This window comes from Triticum urartu, chromosome 7 (genome assembly GCF_003073215.2).
Source record: "Triticum urartu cultivar G1812 chromosome 7, Tu2.1, whole genome shotgun sequence".
Taxonomy (NCBI): Eukaryota; Viridiplantae; Streptophyta; class Magnoliopsida; order Poales; family Poaceae; genus Triticum; species Triticum urartu.
Window position 1 is genome coordinate 65987195 of NC_053028.1, and position 20891 is coordinate 66008085.

Consider the following 20891-nt stretch of genomic DNA (forward strand, 5'->3'; position numbering starts at 1 on the left):
TAAAAGGATACTCAAATAAGAGTTTTTCAATGAAATACCTCGGTGAAGCTGCTTACATATTAGGCATCAAGATCTATAGAGATAGATCAAGACACTTGATAGGACTTTCACAAAGCACATACCTTGACAAAGTTTTGAAGAAGTTCAAAAAGGATCAAGCAAAGAAAGGGTTCTTGCCTGTATTACAAGGTCTGAAGTTGAGTCATACTCAATGCCCGACCACTGCTGAAGATAGAGAGAAAATGAAAGATGTTCCCTATGCTTCAGCCATAGGCTCTATCATGTATGCAATTCCCCTACACTTAAACGCGATCTAGTCTTAAAAGATATTTTTCGTGTTCCTCAAGCCGACAAAAACCTTGCCTCCATGTCTCGTTTAGCCAATGATAATAACATCTTCTTTGAAATTCACCCTCGTTACTTTTTTATAAAGGATCGGGCAACGAGGGAACTCCTCCATCATGATAGAGGCATTGGAGGTCTCCACCCCATCACATCCGTAGCACTTAGTCGCAAGCGTCATCAAGTCTACTCCGTCATCAAGCCCTCTTTGGCAAGGTGGCATCAAAGAATAGGACATCCATCATCGATCATTGTTAAACAAGTAGTCAATAAAGGCAATCTCTTATTGTCACATAGTTCAGGTAATGAGTCTGTTTGTGAAGCTTGTCAATGTGCCAAGAGTCACCAACTCCCTTATCCCAAGTCGAATAGTGTATCTCATGTTCCTTTAGAACTTATTTCCAGTGATGTAAGGGGTCATGCCAGAGATTCTTTTGGAAGAAAAAAAATATTATGTCAGTTTCATTGATGACTATAGCAAGTTTACCTAGATTTATTTGCTCAAGTACAAATCTGAAGTTTTCTCTGTGTTTCAAGAGTTCCAAAAACTTGTTGAACGGCACTTTGATCGGAAAATTTTGACAGTCCAAAGTGACTGGGGAGGGGAGTATGAAAAACTCAACTCTTTCTTCCGTAGCATAGGCATTGAACATCATATATCTTGTCCTCATGCCCACCAACAAAACGACTCCGCTGAGCAGAAACATTGCCACATTGTTGAAGTTGGCCTATCTCTTCTTGCTCATGCATCTATGCCTCTCAAGTATTGGGATGAAGCATTCATCCCTGCCACCTACCTTATAAATCGTCTCCCTAGTAAAGTTATTGGCAACACCACTCCATTGGAGCGTCTGTATCATCAAAAACCTGACTACAATTCTCTCAAAATATTTGGGTGCGCTTGCTATCCCAACCTACGTCCATACAATCGCCATAAACTCGAATTTCGTTCTACTCAATGTGTGTTTATTGGCTATAGCAATCTTCATAAAGGTTACAAATGCTTAGAAGTTGCAACTGGGCGAATCTATATTTCTCGCGATGTTGTTTTTGATGAAACCCTCTTTCCGTTTGCGAAACTTCATCCCAACGCCAGAGCCCTTCTCCGTGCTGAAATAGCACTCCTTTCTGATCATGGGGGCGAATTAAGTAAAACTGACTGTGTGCAAAATTCCATCAAAAATAGCGGTTCTAATGATGTTTGTGCAGAATTGGGCTATCAAGAAAAAGAATTCACCAATACACCAACTCATTTGCATGATGCTCTTACACACAAAGAGTGGAAAGAAGCTACGGATAACGAATATGATGCACTCATGAAAAATAAAACATGGCATTTAGTACCACCAAAGCAGGGTCACAATGTCATAGATTGTAAATGGTATACAAGATAAAGACAAAATCTGATGGAAGCATAGACAGATACAAGGCTAGACTAGTTGCCAAAGGTTTCAAACAGAGATTTGGTATTGATTATGAAGATACGTTTAGTCCTATTGTTAAGTCAGCTACTATTCGACTTGTACTGTCTATTGATGTTTCCAGAGGTTGGAGCTTACGCCAGCTAGATGTTCAGAACACGTTTCTTCATGGTGTTCTTGAGGAAGAAGTGTTCATGCGGAAACCACCAGGATATGAGGACCAAAGTACACCACACTATGTATGTAAGTTGGATAAATCTTTGTATGGTTTGAAACAGGCCCCGAGAGCTTGGTACTCAAGATTGAACATGCAACTACAACAACTTGGGTTTACACCAAAGCAGATACCTCATTGTTCTTTTATCATAGAGATAAGATCACTATATTTGTGCTTGTCTATGTTGATGATATAATTGTTGCTAGTTTAAGTGCACATGCTACCACTTATTTGCTTAAATATTTGAAGTTGGAATTTGCTCTCAAGGACTTAGGTGATCTTCATTATTTTCTTGGCTTAGAAGTTAACCAGATAAAGGATGGTATACTTCTTACACAGGAAAAATACACCACTGACATACTCAAGAGAGTGGGGTTGGAAAAATGCAAACCTGTGAGTACACCAATTTCAACTTCATAAAAACTTACAGTTGAAAGTGGGGAGGCACTTGGACCAGAAGATGCAACAAAATATAGAAGTGTTGTTGGTGCTTTACAATATTTGACTCTTGCCCGTCCTGATATTTCTTATTCTGTTAATAAGGTATGTCAGTATTTACATGCACCTAGAACAACTCACTGGACTTCAGTAAAAAGGATTTTAAGGTATCTTAAATAGTCAGAAGGCCTTGGACTTCAGATTACCAAATCATTGTCCCTACTTGTTACTGCATATTCTGATGCAGACCGGGTAGGGTGTGCTGATGACAGGAGGTCCCCAGGTGGTTTTGCTGTGTTTTTGGGAACAAATCTTGTGTCATAGAGTGCAAGAAAACAGGCTACTGGTTCTAGATCAAGTACAGAAGCTGAGTATAAAGCACTTGCTAATGCTACAACTGAGGTAATGTGGATACAGACTTTGCTATATGAACTTGGAATTAAGGCTCCACAGGCTGCGAGGTTATGGTATGATAATATTGGTGCAACCTATCTCTCAGCTAATCCTGTTTTCCATGCACGAACCAAACATATTGAAGTTGATTTTCACTTTGTCAGAGAAAGAGTAGCTCGAAAGCTACTTGATATTCGTTTTATACCAACTGGTGATCAACTTGCTGATGGCTTCACAAAACCTCTTACTACAGGAAGTTTGAATGAGTTCAAGAACAATCTTAACCTTCGAAAAGTTCATTCGGTTCAGATTGAGGGAGAATGTTAGAATAAGTTGTATAGAGGTAGGAGAGTAGTTTAAACTTGTAATCTTCTCTCTTATCTCTTCTTCTGTTATCTCTCTCTCTCTGTAACCAGTTGAGTCGATCCCGATCTCTTTCCCTCGACCGATCTCTACCTTGTAAGCCACGACATATCTCATATATATATACAATGCGGCCCAGACGAAGGGTTCTACGCTTCCTCAATTACTTTACATGATGTCCCAATCGGTGTTTCACCAACTGTTACCAGATCTTGTTTCTAGTGGTGAGTGACTATTGCGGTCTTTAAAACCTAGTATAGAGAGGGTATTTGCATGTGTCCCTTTCATTTACTACTGATTTGGTGTAACTTTCAAGCTCTGTTAGGCAGCGTAGAATCGGACGCGGACTTTTGGGACATGGTGCCACGCGAGGATGAAATCCGACCAGTCTATCTATGCTCTGAGATTAGCACTTAACATAGCGGATTAATGAATACCAAAATAATACGGTGGGTTAATTTGAGAAATACGTATACTGTGATACGAAGTATGTGAGTTGAGTTAGGCATCTCAAATGAGCTGGTGGGCTAGGCGTCTATTTTAATGGTGTTGTGTTAATGCAACGCAGGCCATTTAAAAACGTTAGTTGACGTTTGAATGTGTCTATCTGGAACCTGTACGCCCTGAGTGGCACTTAACAAGTGCGGGCCTGCCATTTTTGTTGTGGTTTTTTTTGTCCAAGTTCAGTTTGTGTCTGGGTGTACTGGTGTATCAGTTCATCATAGTCATGCGTATATTAATGCTGTATTATTACCTACGCGTTGACAATGTACACCAGCTTCACGGTCCTCAGTGAGTCAGTGGCATACTCCCTCCGGTCTTTTTCAGTCTGCATATAAGTTTTGTCTGAAGTCAAAGTATCTCTACTTCAACCAAACTTATAGATAAAAGTATCAATATTTACAATGTCAAATCAATATTGTTAGATTCATTATGAAATGTAGTTTCATAGTAGTATATATATTTGGTGTCGTAGATGTTGATACTTTTTAATATAATTTTGTTCAAATTTTGCTAAGTTCGATTTGACACAAATCTAATACGCAGAGTAAAAAGGAAATAAGGGAGTACGTTTAAACGTGCATCTGATTGTGGTCCTGGTCTTAAATGCCATCAATTAGCTGCAAGGCTGGCCATGGTGGGGGTAAACATAACCAGTGTCATGCGCTTGGAACTCAAAAACATGCTTATGTGGCACACAAGTAAAGAAGAGAGACAAGGTTATAGTAACATACTACTACCTCCGTCTAGTTCTAGGTTATTCGCGTAGTTCTAGGTCATCAATTTGAGGCATTAAATATGTGTTATATGTCATGAAAAGTATATCACCAGATTTCTACGTGGATGTAATTTCTAAATATATATTTTTGTTACATATAATACATATTTAGATAGTTAAATCATCGACCTAGAACTACGCGAATGACTTATTCACCTAGACAGAGGTAGTACTATAAGTTTTACCAAACTTATAGATACATCTGCACATTTGACTCCACCACATGGACATCAATTTGTGATGATTAGTGGGAGTAGACCGACCTCATCGCTATCCGCGTCGCTCAAGGAGCTAAAGAATTGCTCTGATCTCGCAAAGAAAATTGCTCTGGGACATTGATGAACACATGAATAACACTAGGACATGAACATAAAATACTGGTGCTGGGGGAGCTGGGGAGAGGGTCGAGAGAAAGAAAGTGAGGACGAGGAATATGGACTGTAGTATAGCAACGACTTTACATCTGGATGAGCTCTAGCTAGCTAGTATGCACATGAACAGAGTGATGAACTGGGGAGGACGAATGAGAGAGGAGTTGCTGGATGGAAAAAGGATGGGGAGAAAATGCAGGCGGTGCTGCAGGCTGTCTATTAACTCTTATGAACAATAACGTGGGATCAGTGCAGTTATTGTGTGGTGGGGCATACACACTTATTGACTGGATAATACGTGAAGTATATAATATTGACATGGTGCCTAAAAATCGATATACGAGGCTCATTGTACACAAACTGCACGCATCACGTGGCAACGGATGGAGGTGATACCATCCTCGCATGGAAACATGTCCACTCATGATTTATGGGCGTACAAACGAGTGAAGAAGCCAGTCAGTATGGTTTTTGACGTAATTTTAATTTTAACTTTGCTGATTGTTCTGTTCTTTGTTATCTTCCTAATGTTCTTGCTACTGTTCGGGCGTATGTTCTCGTAGAAATAAAATCTCCCAACTCATCATTGAATGAGTCGTGACCCCTCGTGGATTTAAATCAGCTAAGCTAGCTGTGAATTTTGCTATGCGCAGACGCAAATGGAGGGAGACGGGTTGGCATGCCACGGGATGGATCTTCCTCAGCGCCTTCATCGGGTATGCAGTCAGTACATACATCGCACCTGCATGCTGTCGACGCACAAATAGTTGCCATGAACTGTTTTTCGTTACGTTGCTCTGGTACTGCCTCGATCTATGCATGCACGCCTTAGCCAGGGGCGGACGTAGCAAGACCCACCCAGTGGTGTCACGGGATGACCCCCTTAACGAAATGCAGGCTATTAGTTTAGTGTGCGATTCCGCCTATGTCCTGGTCTAGGCCACGTCCAAAACTCCAAACGAGCCACTACGTCCCAGCTTCAGGTTCAGTGATATACTTAATTTCAGTGGCAGACACGTGGATCTCAGTGAAGCCAGCACACATCGCACTAGTCATGAAGCTGGTCCATCTCTCGATGTCCTTTTATATATGCATAGTGTACTAGCTTATCCCACATTCTCGATTATTTGAAAGTTCATAAATTTGAAAAACGTTCATGCCTATTAAAAATGTTCGTGAATTTAGAAAATTGTTCTCAAATTTCAAAAATTATTCCCTGATTCAAAACATTGTTCACAAGTTTCAAAAAAGTAAATTTCACAATTTTTAAGATATGTTCACGGATTTAAAAACTGTTCAAAATTTCATAAAAATGTGCATGAATACAGGAAATACTCATTATTTCAAAAAATGTACACGAGTTTCAAAGTTGTTCGCTAAATGAAAAAGGAAACAGAAAAGAAGTAAAAAAAGGAAAAATGAAAATGAAAATGAAAAAGAAAAAAGAAAAATAAAAGAAAACACGAAAAAAGGAATAATGAAAGTCGGAAGAGAAAAGAAAATGAAAAGGGGAAATTGAAAGGAATGAACAAATATGAAAAAATAAAAAAGGAAAGGAAAAACACACACAAAATCCTGTTTGGACAGGTTGAAACATAAAAGGAAGTTATTGGGCCAGCCATGTGAACATAGCGGGGAGGCGGGGAGCAAGGGGGTACACGTTAGGTCGCTATTGAGTGACCTATGCGCCTAAAGGACTGGGTGGCTCGTCGCTTGCTCTCTCATCAGAGTGGTTGGGTAATTCAAGTATAAGGATGAAGTAACCTAGCAATAAGTATTTGACTTGGTAGTGAATCAAGTTTTATCGAACTAGAAGGAGTCCTTCCAGGAAAGTCATTGGTACCAAAACACAAGACAAAATTGTTCCCAACACGTCAAGAAGAATGTCATGCTTCTTGTCTTGCTAGTTACAAGATTAAATTACAAGTTATGCTAGGAATTGATAGATAGATAAAATAGAAAAAGGTAAAACAAGGAAATAATATTTTTGGCAAAGTTTTCACTCTAAGAAGATGGACCCTGGGGCCATAGATTCAACAGTGACATCTCTACAAGCATTCAAGCCAGGTGTGGCGAAAAAATTACAGTTGGGCAGTGATTAAATTTTAATATTTATATTTATGATTATGATCGTTCATGGTATAATCTTATATAGGCATTACGTCCATGATATATAGTTGAATATTTTTTGATTGTTTCATGCTATTATAATATCACTTTTGAATACTTTTGATAGCAATTTATACCAATTTTGGGATTAGATGCAGTTGCATAAAAAGTGATATTATAATAGCATAAAACAATAAAAAATTATAGATACCTTTAAAACGTATCACTCGGCCGCTTAGGGCAACACCAACGCAGGTATGCACTTCCGTCTGCTCGCGTCCGTTCTATCCACGTGGACATAAACCATGCCCCAATGAGGCGACACATTTGTCGTTTTCTATCGTTTTTGTGTCCACACGTGTAGGTGGAGGGGATCCACGCCCACTCCTCCCCTCGCCGATGCAAAGCTGTGGAATTGAACCCGAAAAGGGTTCCAGCACCAGCAGTTCTGGCCTCCGGTCGCGCACGGGCGGCAAAGATCCGCCGCCATTGGGCACTACCGCGGAACGACCTCCTTGATGATTTCATTTTTTTCAAGGAGTCGCCTTAATTACTAGGACACCTAGTTCGACAACGAGCACGACCAACGCTGCTGCTCATGCTTCGCGCGTGCACGTGCTCCAGCACCACCGCGTGCATGCTCTAGTGCCCGAGCCACCGCAGCATCCCGTGGTCAAGGATGAGGAACCGAGGACGACACGTTTAAGTAGGCCCTTGGGGCCTCTGCACAGATGAGCTCGCTCTCTGGCCCGACCTACCCCTGGCGCTCCACGCGTCGGTGATGAGGCCACTGCGCCCGCCCCCACGCCGACTGATGACCGACAAGTGTAAGGGATCTATCATAGCGTTTTTGATAAGTAAGAGTGTTGAACCTAACGAGGAGCAGAAATAATTGATAAGTAGTTTTCGGTAAGGTTTCACTGTAAAAACTGTAAAGACAATTCGAACCAGGTTTTGGTGGAATGGAACCTGCCGACCAAGGTTTAAGTTCTAGATTTGGCATGGGTGCTTGCACTTTTCTGGACTTATTCTAGAATTTAATAGTTTTATTCTTTTAGTGGTATAAGCGACGTGCCGTCGTTAGCGAGGTGCCTGTGGCAACTTCGTCAATCTCAAGACCTACCGGATTAGCCTGTCGAAGGTGCTCGTAGGGATAGAATGTGCGTGCATGTGACCGTAGCCTAGTGTATGCATGTGTTTCTAAGTATCTGCGTTTGTGCCATGTTTGAAAAAAAAAAGTTGCATGGATACCTTTTTTTTTGTTTGCGAAAACCAACAAGCGTGGCTGGAGCCTTTGTCAGAACCCCAAGAAAAATCTAAACCGTTTGTAAACCGGGAAGACGTCACGGCCCGGTGCCGCAGACCGGCCGACTGGTGTATGCAATACGCATGACCCATCTTGAGGTTGTTACAACGGACTCGTATACGATGCGTTTATCAGGGGGACACCCACCACAGGGCAAAATTCACTTCCCTTTCCCCCTCCCTCCCTCTGACCGGAGGCAGGGTAGCATCGAGCTGCACGAGACCACGGATCCGCCGGCCCCTATGTGCGTGCATATATACTCCCAAGTTTCAGTGCATGCTTCCCTGGCTAGCAGCAGCAAGATAGGCGGCCCTGCCCACCATATATACACGGCGAGCCGGCGGTCGATCGGCTGCAACGATCGATGGACATCGGCGCGGATAGGGAGAAGCCGGCGGCGGGGTGGGAGTGGAGGACGCCGGCGTCGATGGTGCTGGTGCAGCTGTTCATCACGGGGATGATCCTGCTCTCCAAGCTGTCCATCAGCGGCGGCATCTTCATCTTCGCGCTCCTGGCCTACCGCAGGCTCTTCGGCGCCGCCGTCATCCTCCCCTTGGCGCTCATCTACGAAAGGTATTCACTCTTAAGTATCCTTAGATTTCATATCTTCCTCAACGCCTTCACTGAAACTGGAAACGAAAACAGTTGCCAGTTCTGATCCCATGCATGGTATTGTGGGTTTCGGTTGCGCGCATGCAGGGGCAAGTGGAAGGAGATGGGCTGGCACGCCACGGGATGGATCTTCCTCAACGCCTTTATTGGGTACGTTTGTTCATCAATCAGTCCAGGGTCCAAACGCAGTTAGTACATTGCACCTGCGCGCATGTTGACGTGCAAATGATATAGCGCCACTAACTATGTAATTGACTTTATAACGATTGATGTTGTACCCCCCTGAACTCTTTAAGACATTATTTCTGGTGCAGGTTAAAAATCTCCTAAAAAGGATCTCCCATTAGCAAACTTCGATAAGATGCTTGACTAGCAAATGAACTTGTGATAAGTCAACCGCCGTACTATAGTGATTAGTGCTAGGGTACATTATTCTCTCCAAGTCAGCTATATGTTTATATAGTAGACATATAGTGTTTGGATGACGAGAGCTTCAGTCGTACATAACCGTACCCCTCAGCCCCTCACAAAAGAAAAGAGAAAAGTAGTCACTTTCATTTAAGACACGCAAACGAAACCCCGCAGCTCCCGTGTCGTCCCCGCTAGGGTGACTCGGGTGGTGCCCTAAACCCAGCCGCCGGGGGCTCACACTCCCTCCTCCCCTCCCTCCGCCGCCGCCGGTCTAAGCCCGGGGGCCGACGGTGGTGGCGGAGGACATCGCCTCTCTCCCGTGGCTCTAGGTTGTGTGGGGCCCCGAATCGTGTGAAGGTGCGCCCGATCCGATCGACACAACGGCGATGGGGGCGTTGTCGGAGGCGGCGTGGGCTGCGGGCGTGGCGGCCAGCCCTGTTCGGGCGGCGGCGGCGCTGCAGTCGTTGGCGGCAGCGGCGCACCATCCGCCTTTGGATCGGCGGTGGCGGCGGCGTGGAGGGTCTAGTGGTCGCGTCTGCGGCACCTCTGGTTATATCTGTTCTGACCGGTGCAACTGGCGATGGTGGTCATCTCTTCCGTCAGAGGTGGTCGGCATGCGGTTGGGTGGTCGAATCTCGAGATTCATCATCTAGTCCCGGATACGAGTCGGGGAGACATATAGTTGTCGGTGAAAACCGAGGCGTAGGCGGGCGATGTCAGCGTTTTGCGTCGTTACCTTGATGAAGGCATCGTCGTGTAACTGTTGTCGACCCACTCGTGCTGCTTCGGGAAAAACCCTAGGATCTGGTCTTCCAGATCGGACGATGGCGATACTACGGTGCCGTTTCTCTCTTGGGAGTATCGTTTGTGGAGCAGCGCTGGAAGACAGAGGCAGGAGGTGGAGCGGCTTCGTCTTGCACGGAGCTTCAGTGGAGCTATCAAGTCATGCCTGGCCGATAGGTTCTACGCTGGGTGATGCCTGGTTGGCAGTTGCTACGCACGACAGATCTTCTAGAGTCTTCGCGTCTGGACGGACGAGCGCGGGGCGGTGGCGCTGTTGGGCACCGTTGTGGCGTCGACGGATGTCCGAAGTGGCAAGGATGATGATGACCTCTCTCCTGAAGATGGGTCAGTGGTCCGATGATGATGACCGCTTCTAAAACGTGTGCATGTGGTGTGCGTTTTAGGTAGCCTACACCGACTGTTGGTCCCGATACGTTATGTGGATGGATCGACGACGACAACGGTTTTAGATATGGGCAGTGAGAGCACTCCACATTATCGAGTCTGTAAGTGTGAGTGATGGCTTTGCGTGGATGATGTATATTCTTGTCAGACCTTTGTGAAATAATTAATAAAGATGGCTGCATGCATTAATTTATGCAACGGCCGGGCGTTTAACCTCCTTTTCTAAAAAGTTTAAGCTAATACATAGCTGATTTTAGAGCCTTAAGAGGGCCATCTGCGTGAACAAAATACTAGTCTAAACAATATATACTTCTATGAACTAATTAAATGAACATAATATACAGGTACGCAGTGCCGATGAGCTTCTACTGCTATGGCCTCAGTGACACAACACCATCTTACGCCGTCATCTTTATGAACCTAATTCCGCTGGCCACCTTCATCCTGTCGCTCGTCTTCAGGTAACAAATTTCTTCATTATTCATGCGTTCATAATAAATTAGCATTTATTTAAATCAACTCCTTGACAACCCACAAATGGATGCAAACTCGGGGCGATGGATTCAAATGTTCTAACTGCTAATCAACTTTCATTATATTTTTATCTTATTTTCCAACCCATGTATGTGGTATGCATGAACATTTAGAATGGAGACATTGCGAATCTGGAGTGTGGTCGGATCACTGAAGATTGCAGCCATTCTGTTCTCTGTTGGAGGCACAATGCTCATCAGCCTTTACAAGGGCAAGGTGTTGCATCTCTGGGATCCCATCCTGAAGATCCACCCCAAGGAACAAACAGCTGAGGGTGCAGGCAATCAACTAAGAGGGACAATATTCTTGGTAGGCAGCAGCTTCGCACATGCTTGCTGGTACCTGATCCAGGTGACCGTCCATGCAGTGACATGTTGCTGGTATCCCTCGTTCTTTGTGTTAAGTACGTTACATTATTTAGTATACGACTAGGGAGATGTAGCTCATTTGGACAGTAAAACTAACCCTAAACCCAGCCCTCTCACGCCCTGAGCCATTTCAGCCGTCACAATATATTTTGCATTAAAACTTTCCATACAATATCTTGTAAGTAATCATCATATTAGTACCAACATTGCCTACTTTCACTTCACTTGGTTAGTTTGAGAGGATAATGGCATCATGTTTTGTTCTAGATGCGTCACCCAAAGAGTATTCATCACTTTGTGTACACGTGTAATCTCATATATACAGAGAGGTGATATATCATGGACACCACTAGTTAGTGCCCCTAGAAGTTTGCACTGTATTTATAGTACTAATTTATAAATAAACAATACTACAATAATGTTGATGCAGTAATCACGTTGTTACTGCTATATGGTGTGATGATAGTTACTCGCCACTATGTTTCGGTACTCTTACTTACCAACATAGTAGTGATGTAATTATCATGATAATGATGTACTCCCTCTAAAACTAATATAAGATCTTTTAGGTCACTACTTAGTGATCTAAAAGATCTTATATCAGTTTACAGATGGAGTATTTACTATGATGTTTGGTGAAAACTTGATGTATCAATAATCATGGTCAATGTTAGTGTTAGTCACTAACATGGTGGTGATGTAATTATCACACTGGCTTGTGATATTTACCATAATGAGAAGTGTGAGGATGCACTTACCAGATTAGCTATTTGGTAATTTTTACCAACATGCCGACAGTGTACTTACTAGATGGCATGGCAACATGTTACAAAAAAGGATGATAACTTACCACGTGGTAATAAACGAGTGTAAAATAGTTTGCTGAAATAATACCCAAGTCCAGTCTAGTTTGAGGTACTTGGGCTGATGGTGAAAATGGATTTCTAAGCTGAGGAAATGGTTAAGCAGGAAGCCATATTTATTATCGAAACCAGCTTTTAATTCATTGATCTCGTTGTGCTTGTTGTTCCATTTGTGCAACTAGCAACCATTGTTTCCCTGTGTGTAAATAGTAATGCTTTTAATTGCATGTGATGATTGAGCTCATGATAGTCTTGTTGCATGCAAGAACTTCAACACGTGATTGGGTTGTCCACCGTAGAGCCATAACTAGAATGTTTGGTTTTAAAAGTTTTGGTTATTTCTGTTAGTAGAAACTGGAGCATAGAGCAATAATAACATGTTGTTGCAGTCAAAGGTTCTCAAGGTATATCCATACAAGTATTGCTCATCCATGGTGACATGCTTGGTTGGAGGATTCGAAACAGCACTAGTTGGAATAATATTGAATACAGACAAGAACGCATGGAAGCTAGGATGGAATCTCGACCTTGTGACTATCTTGTACTCGGTGAGTCGTTTGATCTCACAAAATATCAATGTAAAAAATAGACTACAATATAAGATACATGTTTCTTTTGCAAAAACCTGAGATACATTTGAAGCTAGGAAACTCAGAGTTTATTTGGAATTATTCATTGAGGATTTAATTAATCAGTTGGTAATTGAAAAAAGTGGATGTACGATTATTCACTAGGAAATCAACATGAAATCATTTGGTGTAGGGGGCACTTGCAACAGCAGGGAAATATTGCCTGAACTCATGGGCTGTTGCCAAGCGAGGCCCAACATATCCTCCGATGTTCAACCCATTGTCTGTGGTATTCACAATTTTGCTGGACTCCATCATCATAGGCAATGAAATTACAGTTGGAAGGTACGTCGCTTCGCTTCTTCTTCCAGTCTTGTTGAATAGAAAATAAATGAAATTGTTCTTCTTTATTCTATATTTGCAGCCTGCTCGGTACAACAATGGTGCTTGTCGGGCTTTACACTTTCCTATGGGCAAAATCAAAAGAAGTACGTGACAAATAGATCTCATCGTTGGCAGGCAGAGTTCTTGTATATAGCTACAAGAAGGACAAAATTTGTACTTGTATACATGAAGATCATAATACATTAGATGGAAGACCACACGGTTTTTTTAGGACCTCAACGGTCGGTCCGAACATCCATGTAAGCCACAGAGAGATGACAACATCACTTACTTGGCAATGCAGTTTTAATCCATCTCTCCCCAGTCCATTTGACAAATTACCTTGCACGAGCATGCGTACGCTCGTTCGATCGTTTGGGATCATATCAAACATAACTTGTTTACCACTTATGTACTACGCAACGTACGTTTCGGTCCAGTGCAGATCACCATTCGGGTGTACGTGTGCATGACCCATGCAAGCATTTTGTGTGCATGACGATCGTGAGGCTGTCACAGCAGATCGGCTCGTACGATGCGTTTATCATGAGGAAAACCACATTTCACATGCAGGGCCAAATTCTCTCACATCCATACTGACGTATGCACCCGAGGCAGGCGAGCATCGAATTGCACGAGCCCGCTCCTATATCTACGTGCGTACGCAGCCTCAAGTTTCAGCCTCATTCCAAGCTAGCTAGCTGCTAACAAGCAAGGTAGGATAGGCGCCCTGTCCACCACCTGTAGTCCATAGATATACAGCCGGAGATCCTTCAATCGAGCCGGCTGCAAAGCCTGCAACGATCGCCGGTGACTGATGGACATCAAGGCGGACATCAAGGTGGACATCAAGGCGGAGCCCAAGGCGGCAGAGACGAAGAAGGTGGCGGGGTGGGAGTGGAAGGCCCCGGCGTCCATGGTGCTGGTGCAGCTCTTCATCACGGGGATGATCCTGCTGTCCAAGGTGTCCATCGGCGGCGGCATGTTCATATTCGCCCTCCTCGCGTACCGCAGCCTCTTCGGCGCCGCCTTCATCCTCCCCTTGGCGCTCATCTTCGAAAAGTACGTGAGTGCGGCATGCTTATCTATCTATTTACCGTCAATTAATTACACTTAGTTTTCAGTTATTCTAACTTTAAAAACTGCCACCCGGGCTCTTTGAAATTCTCCTCTCGCACACCGGTTCTCCTCGCTCCCAACACCCTTCTGCCACCCAAGGTCCTCTCCTCCAGACCGTCGTCTCTTTGCCCCTCCTCTCTCCTGTCCGGCGGCCGTGTCGGTGGCAAGACAAGTAGGGGACATGTCCGTTTCTCTTCATTCTAGTGGGTCCTTATTTCGCTCAGATTTAGTTCCTGGAAATTCCTCCACGGACGACAGTCTACGCATAACCTGCGAATGACACCTTCTCCAAGAAATGCGTAACAGCTCCCGGGTGCCCCTACGCCCTCATGAAAAGTAAATTAATAAAAAAAATGACTTTTTTAAAAAATAATCCTGAAACTTTGAGGGATCAAAGATTTGATGTTCTTGCAAAGTTTCAGCAACAAATAACCTTCATGGGGCCCTCACAAAAAACCAAAATCACCGTTCAAAAATGTACTTAAAGTTCGAACAATGATTTTGTTTTTTTATTTGAGGGCTATTCGAATGCTATTTTTAGCTAAAACTTTGCAAGATCATAAAAAGTTTGATCATGTTCGATGTCCCAAAGTTTCAGACTTTTTTGATTTTTAAATCTGTTTTGAATTTACTGTTCATAGAGGGTGTAGGGGCACCCGGGTGCTGAAAATCCTATCTCACCTTCTCCCCAACACCGCTCTTGCGTGCACGCTCACTTTTGGTGCTGCCACGTAATAATCGTGCAGGCATCGGCCACACAGTCGTTGTGTGTATAGCAGCGCTGTTAGGTCCTTGGCGGCATCCGCGAGGTGGTGGTTTTGAATTGACTGGAAAGCACCAGGCCCCACAGTTGAAAATCAGGGGTGGAGCGGGATTAAAATTGAGACACGTATGCCCGTAGGGTGCAGCCCGTAACTGTAGAATTAATGATTCGACCTCTCCCTGCCTAGACAATGTCTGGTCCAACGTCAACGAAGAGCATGTAAGGGTAGGTGTTACCAAAGCCTGTTGGCTATTGTTGAATCTTGGCAGTTGTTGTTTCAATTAAAAGAAACAATTGACTAGCTCTTGGTATGGCTACTTCGACCTCTTCTTTCAATATGCCGTGCGGTACAGTCTAGTTTCCCCAACCCTATAGACTAGTGGTGAAAGATTGCAAGCCATGTTGTGTGAGGTGATCTCCAACCGATGTTCCTTTAGTGGTTACTATATCCTTTTTCTATCTACGAGTCGTTATTGCGATCTTCAAAGTCTGGCATGGTGAGGCTGCATGTAAATGTTCATTTCCTTTACTACCCGTTCAGTGCAATTTTCAAAATTTGGCGGACAGCGTATAATAGCAGGAAGTAGATGGCAAGTATGGTTTTCAATGTAATTTTACTTTTACTGTTTGTTTTGTTTCTTGTTATCTTTCTGTTGTACCCGCTACTATTTTCTTTGAGTGTCTTTCGTAATTGTTGGATGTAAGTGTCATTGAGTGTCTTCCCATGCAAAAAACTACGTATCTTCCAACTCATCATTGACGGTGTCCTGATCCCTCATGGATTTTATATAACCAGCTAATCTAGCTGTGGATTCCGTTTGTGCGCGTACATGCAGGGGCAAGTGGAGGGAGATGGGTTGGCACGCAACGGGATGGATCTTTCTCAACGCCTTCATCGGGTACGCAGTCAGTACATACATTTTGACCGGACAGTCAGTACATACATCGCACCTGCATGCTGTCGACGCGCAAATAGTTGCCATGAACTGTTTTTCGTTACGTTGCTCTGGTACTGCCTCGATCTATGCATGCACGCCTTAGCCAGGGCGGACGTAGCAAGACCACGGGAGACTCGGTCTGGATGACCCCCTTAACTAAATGCAGGCTATTAGTTTAGTGCGTGATACCGCCTATGTCCTGGTCTAGGCCACGTCCAAAACTCCAAACGAGCCACTACGTCCCAGCTTCAGGTTCAGTGATATACTTAATTTCAGTGGCAGACAACGTGGATCTCAGTGAAGCTAGCACATCGCACTACTCATGCAGCTGGCCGATCTCTCGATGTCCTTTTATATATGCATACTGTACTAGCTTCTCCTACATTCTCGATTAATTAAAAGTTTGTTAGCTCCTGCACAACATATGCAGTCAATTAAACAAGCATTTGAGACGACACTTGTCTTGGGGACTCCACTTGTGGGCACAAGTGAAGCACAAACCTATTGTTTTCTATCCGCAAGATATAGGATTGGGCCTTTCAACTACATACTAAGATACAATTGTAACATTATAAACTACATACTATATAACGATGTTGTTGAAAGTGTGTTATCTCCACAACATGCAGTTACTATACTGGTAATTTAAGCACACTTGTGTTGGGCACTCTACTTCTGGCACAAGTGTAGCACAAACCTATTATTTCAATCCACGGGTTATAGCCTCCGGCTTCTCAACTGCAGTGGTACTATATAAAACTGCGAGACATTGTCAAGTTTGTTCTTTTTTCTTATCGGTACCGACAATGCAGCTTTTAAATTATCGGTGATTTTGTAGGGCGAATCGTTCCCCATACGTCGCGCTGTAGTGGAAATATAAATTATAATGATGTTGTTATCTATCAAGTCAACATAGCAACGGGAGACGTGGGCTCCAATGTGTGTGTTCCCTACTTTTGTACTTCATCTCGAACTCTTAAAGCCTTGCAGGTTAAAAAAAATCTCCTAAGGAGTATCTCTTGAGCAAACTTTGGTTAGATGCTTGACCAGCAAATGATATCAAGTCAAAGCCTCCATATTATAGTGATTAGTAATGGGGTGCAATTGTTCTCTAGCTAGGTCCACTCTTAAAGCCATGCATGTTAAAAACATCCTAAGAGTATCTCACGAGCAAACTTCGGTTAGATGCTTGACTAGCAAATGAACTCGTGATAAGTCAAAGCCACCATATCATAGTGATTATTACGGGGTGCAATTGTTCTCTAGCTAGGTCAACTCTTAAAGCCATGCATGTTAAAAATCTCCTAAAGAGTATCTCATGAGTAAACTTCGGTTAGATGCTTGACCAGCAAATGAACTCATGATACGTTAAAATCGACATGTTATAATAATTAGTAACGGGATACAATTGGTCTCTAGCAAGGTCTACTCTTAAAGCCATGCATGTTAAAAATCTCAAAAGAGTGTCTTATGAGTAAACTTCAGTTAGATGCTTGACCAAAATATGAACCAAGTCAAAGACTCTATATTATAGTGATTAGTAATAGGGTACACTTGTTCTGTAGGTCAATCGTGTGTATACATAGTGGTTGGCTGCAAAGAGCTTCGATTAGAGAGAAAATTAAGTACCCCACGAAGGAAATTGAGATAAAAGTAGCCACTTTCAATCTAATGCATACTGATTAGAGGATGAATTGTGTGAACAAAATATTGGATCACATGAACTACATGTCATGTATGTAGGTACGCAGTGCCAATGAGCCTATACTACTATGGTCTCCGTGATACAACGCCAGCTTATGCCGTCATCTTTTTGAACATAATTCCACTGGTCACGTTCATTCTCTCGCTCGTCTTCAGGTACCAAAGTTATTTCATTATTCATGTATTCATTCACAATAAACATCGGTCTTGATTTGCCAGACCCAAAATCAACTTCTTGATAATCAATAACCACTATTCTATCTTATTTTCCAAAACACGTATGTGATATGCCTGCACATATTAGAATGGAGACATTGCAAATCTGGAGCATAGCTGGATCACTAAAGGTCGTAGGCGTTGTGCTCTCGGTTGGAGGTACAATGCTCATTAGCCTTTACAAGGGCAAGACACTGCATCTTTGGAAACCTATTCTGCACCACATGGGGCAAAACACGACAGAGGTTGCAGGCAATCATCTAAGAGGAACAATATTCTTGGTAGGCAGCAGCATCACACTTGCTTGCTGGTACCTGATTCAGGTGACCGAGTATGCAATGACTTGTTGCTGCTATCCTCTTCTTTTTTGTTAAGTCTGTTAAATTATTTAGAATTGGACTAGGTAGACATGATGATAGGAGAGGAAAGATAGTATGGGAGAGATATACTTGCATGCATGCATTAAGAGGCTGAAGTGATGACATCATCATAATTGTTGGTACATTTAATCTTCAAACTATTTTATCTCCCTAAACGTACCAAAAAATTTGAGATCCGTCTTCATTGTCAGCTTAATTTGTATTGATAAGAGCTTTCAAACTAGATCATATATGGGTATGTTCCGACAATATCCTTTTCCCTAGTTAGCATCCATTAATTATGAAGTTACCGCCGTACCAGTACCAAAACTACAACCTTTGAAGTATACACAGCCTGAACATTGGTTCTAGATGTGTTCATCGTTGACCATTTCTATATGTGTTCATCGTTGACCATGATTTTAATTGGTTGAGTAATCAGTGTGCATCTAATAAATCAATAAAAAAAGCATGTATATAACTAGCAATGCTTTTCTTTGCATGTCATGAATGAGTTGGCGATGATCTTGTTGCATGCTAGGAGGAGTTCGGCATGAGATTGGGACAATTAGAACATTCATTTTCTATCTTCATATATTGTTTTTGTTAGTTGAAATTATAGCTTGAAATAATTTCATTATTTCCATGCAGTCAAAGGTTATGAAGGTGTATCCATACAAATATTGGTCGTCCATGGTGACATGCTTGGTTGGAGGATTTCAAACAGCACTAGTTGGAATAATATTGAGTAGGGACAAGAGCGCATGGAAGCTAGGATGGGATCTCAACCTTCTGACCATCTTCTACTCCGTGAGTAAATGGGTCTAGCAAACACCCGTAAAACCATATTACAATCCGAGACATATTTGAATCTAAGCAGCACAAAATTTCTTTGAAACTGGTTTGCCAAAATTTTAAAAATCACTGGTAAATGAAAAACCTGGATGGAAACTTATTCACTAGGAAATCAACATGAAAATTATTTGATGTAGGGGGCACTTGCAACGGCGGGGAAGTATAGCTTGAACTCATGGGTTGTGGCCAAGCGAGGCCCAGCATATCCTCCAATGTTCAGCCCATTGTCAGTGGTATTCACTGTTTTGTTGGACTCCATCTTTATAGGCGACGAGATTACGACAGGAAGGTTTGTCCCTTCTCGCTTCTTCTCCCTCTTCTCCCTGTGCCATCTTTCCGATTCAAGTAAAAGGTTTTACTTCTTTATAATTACTATAGTTGGCCAAAAGTGAGTTGACATGTTCCTCTTTCTTCTACATGTGCAGTTTGTTCGGCACAACAGTGGTGATTGCTGGGCTCTACATTTTCCTATCGGCAAAATCAAAAGAAGTGCGGGACAAATAGATCTTTCCAGCAGCAAGCAAAGTTCTTGTAGCCGCAGAAGCTACAAATTTTATACATGTATACAAGAATATTATTATTTTAATTGTTATGTAACAGAGAGGATGGTAGGTCTTCTTCTCGTACAACCCCAATGTCCGGTTTCACTATGACTCGGATAACCGAGCAAAAAGGAACCACCATCCATGTACCACAATGAGCTGAAAATAACACTTAACTAGCACTGTATTCTTAATCCATCTCTTTTTAGTCCATTTGTCAAATTGTCTTGCGTGTGCACGTATGATCACAGAGATGACATGAAATATGAGTTGGGGTTAATGTTTTTTTTACTTCTTCCCGGTATGCATTATTAGCATAGAAAAGTACGAGCTTGGCCTCATTGTCTTGCATCAACTTTAATAAAGGTGGTTGTGTGCATTGCAATGACGCAGAGAACATGCTCTAACACTAGTAGAAAAAGGGCATTTAGTCCCGGTTCGTAAGGGCCTTTAGTCCCGGTTCTTGAACCGGGACTAAAGGGTCGGTACTAATGCCCTGACCCTTTAGTCCCGGTTCAAACCAGAACCGGGACTAAAGGCCCTCCACGTGGCTGGTCCACCTTTAGTCCCGGTTGGTAACACCAACCGGTACTAAAGGAAATTTTCTAAAAAATTTTGAAATTTTTTTATTTTCAAATTTCTAAATTATTTTAACCTCTAATCTCTAATCACCCCTCATCACTGCTCAATTTAATCTCTAATCATCCCTCATCATTCCAAATCATCTAACTTCCGGGACGGTCACCCATCCTCCCACTCCCCCAGCCTGAGCACGCTTAACTTCCGGGTTCTATTCTCCCTCGTTTCCAAGTCTGCACTTGTTGTTTTCCTGACAATAGTAAGATGTCAATCCTATTAACCCTCAGGAGTTTAGCTTGAGCATGAAGTCACACATTTCACTGTTTGAGTTTGAAACTATTGTTCTAAAAAACAATAATTTTTTAGTAACACTAATATTTCTTGAATAAGTAGTTTGACCATTGTTTGACCACAGTTTGACCAGATTTGACCAAAATTCAAAAAAACTGAAATAATTATTTAATAACACTAATATTCTTGAATAATTATTTAGTAACACTAATACTTCTTGAATAAGTAGTTTGACCATAGTTTGACCAGATTTAATGAAAATCTAAAAAAACTAAAATTTGAGCATAACTTTTTTTCCTTTTGGAATTTGAGGATTCTACAAATTTGTAAACAGGCCGTAGGATGTACTTTTTGAGT

The 20891-nt window shown here is 42.5% G+C and overlaps 2 protein-coding genes across 2 annotated transcripts; both read left to right on the plus strand.

The window, feature by feature from the left end:
- Positions 1–8603: 8603 nt before the first annotated feature.
- LOC125518367 (WAT1-related protein At5g64700-like) lies at positions 8604–13287 on the plus strand. The gene is made up of 7 exons (XM_048683237.1): positions 8604–8812; positions 8939–9001; positions 10795–10911; positions 11098–11335; positions 12605–12763; positions 12978–13129; positions 13209–13287. Exons 1-7 carry the CDS (start codon positions 8604–8606, stop codon positions 13285–13287), a joined length of 1017 nt encoding a protein of 338 aa, XP_048539194.1.
- Positions 13288–13985: 698 nt separating this feature from the next.
- On the plus strand, positions 13986–19626 carry LOC125518368 (WAT1-related protein At5g64700-like). Its single transcript, XM_048683238.1, has 7 exons — positions 13986–14230; positions 15887–15949; positions 17732–17848; positions 17997–18231; positions 18919–19077; positions 19260–19411; positions 19548–19626. The coding sequence occupies exons 1-7, from the start codon at positions 13986–13988 to the stop codon at positions 19624–19626; spliced, it is 1050 nt and encodes a 349-aa protein (XP_048539195.1).
- Positions 19627–20891: the final 1265 nt, after the last annotated feature.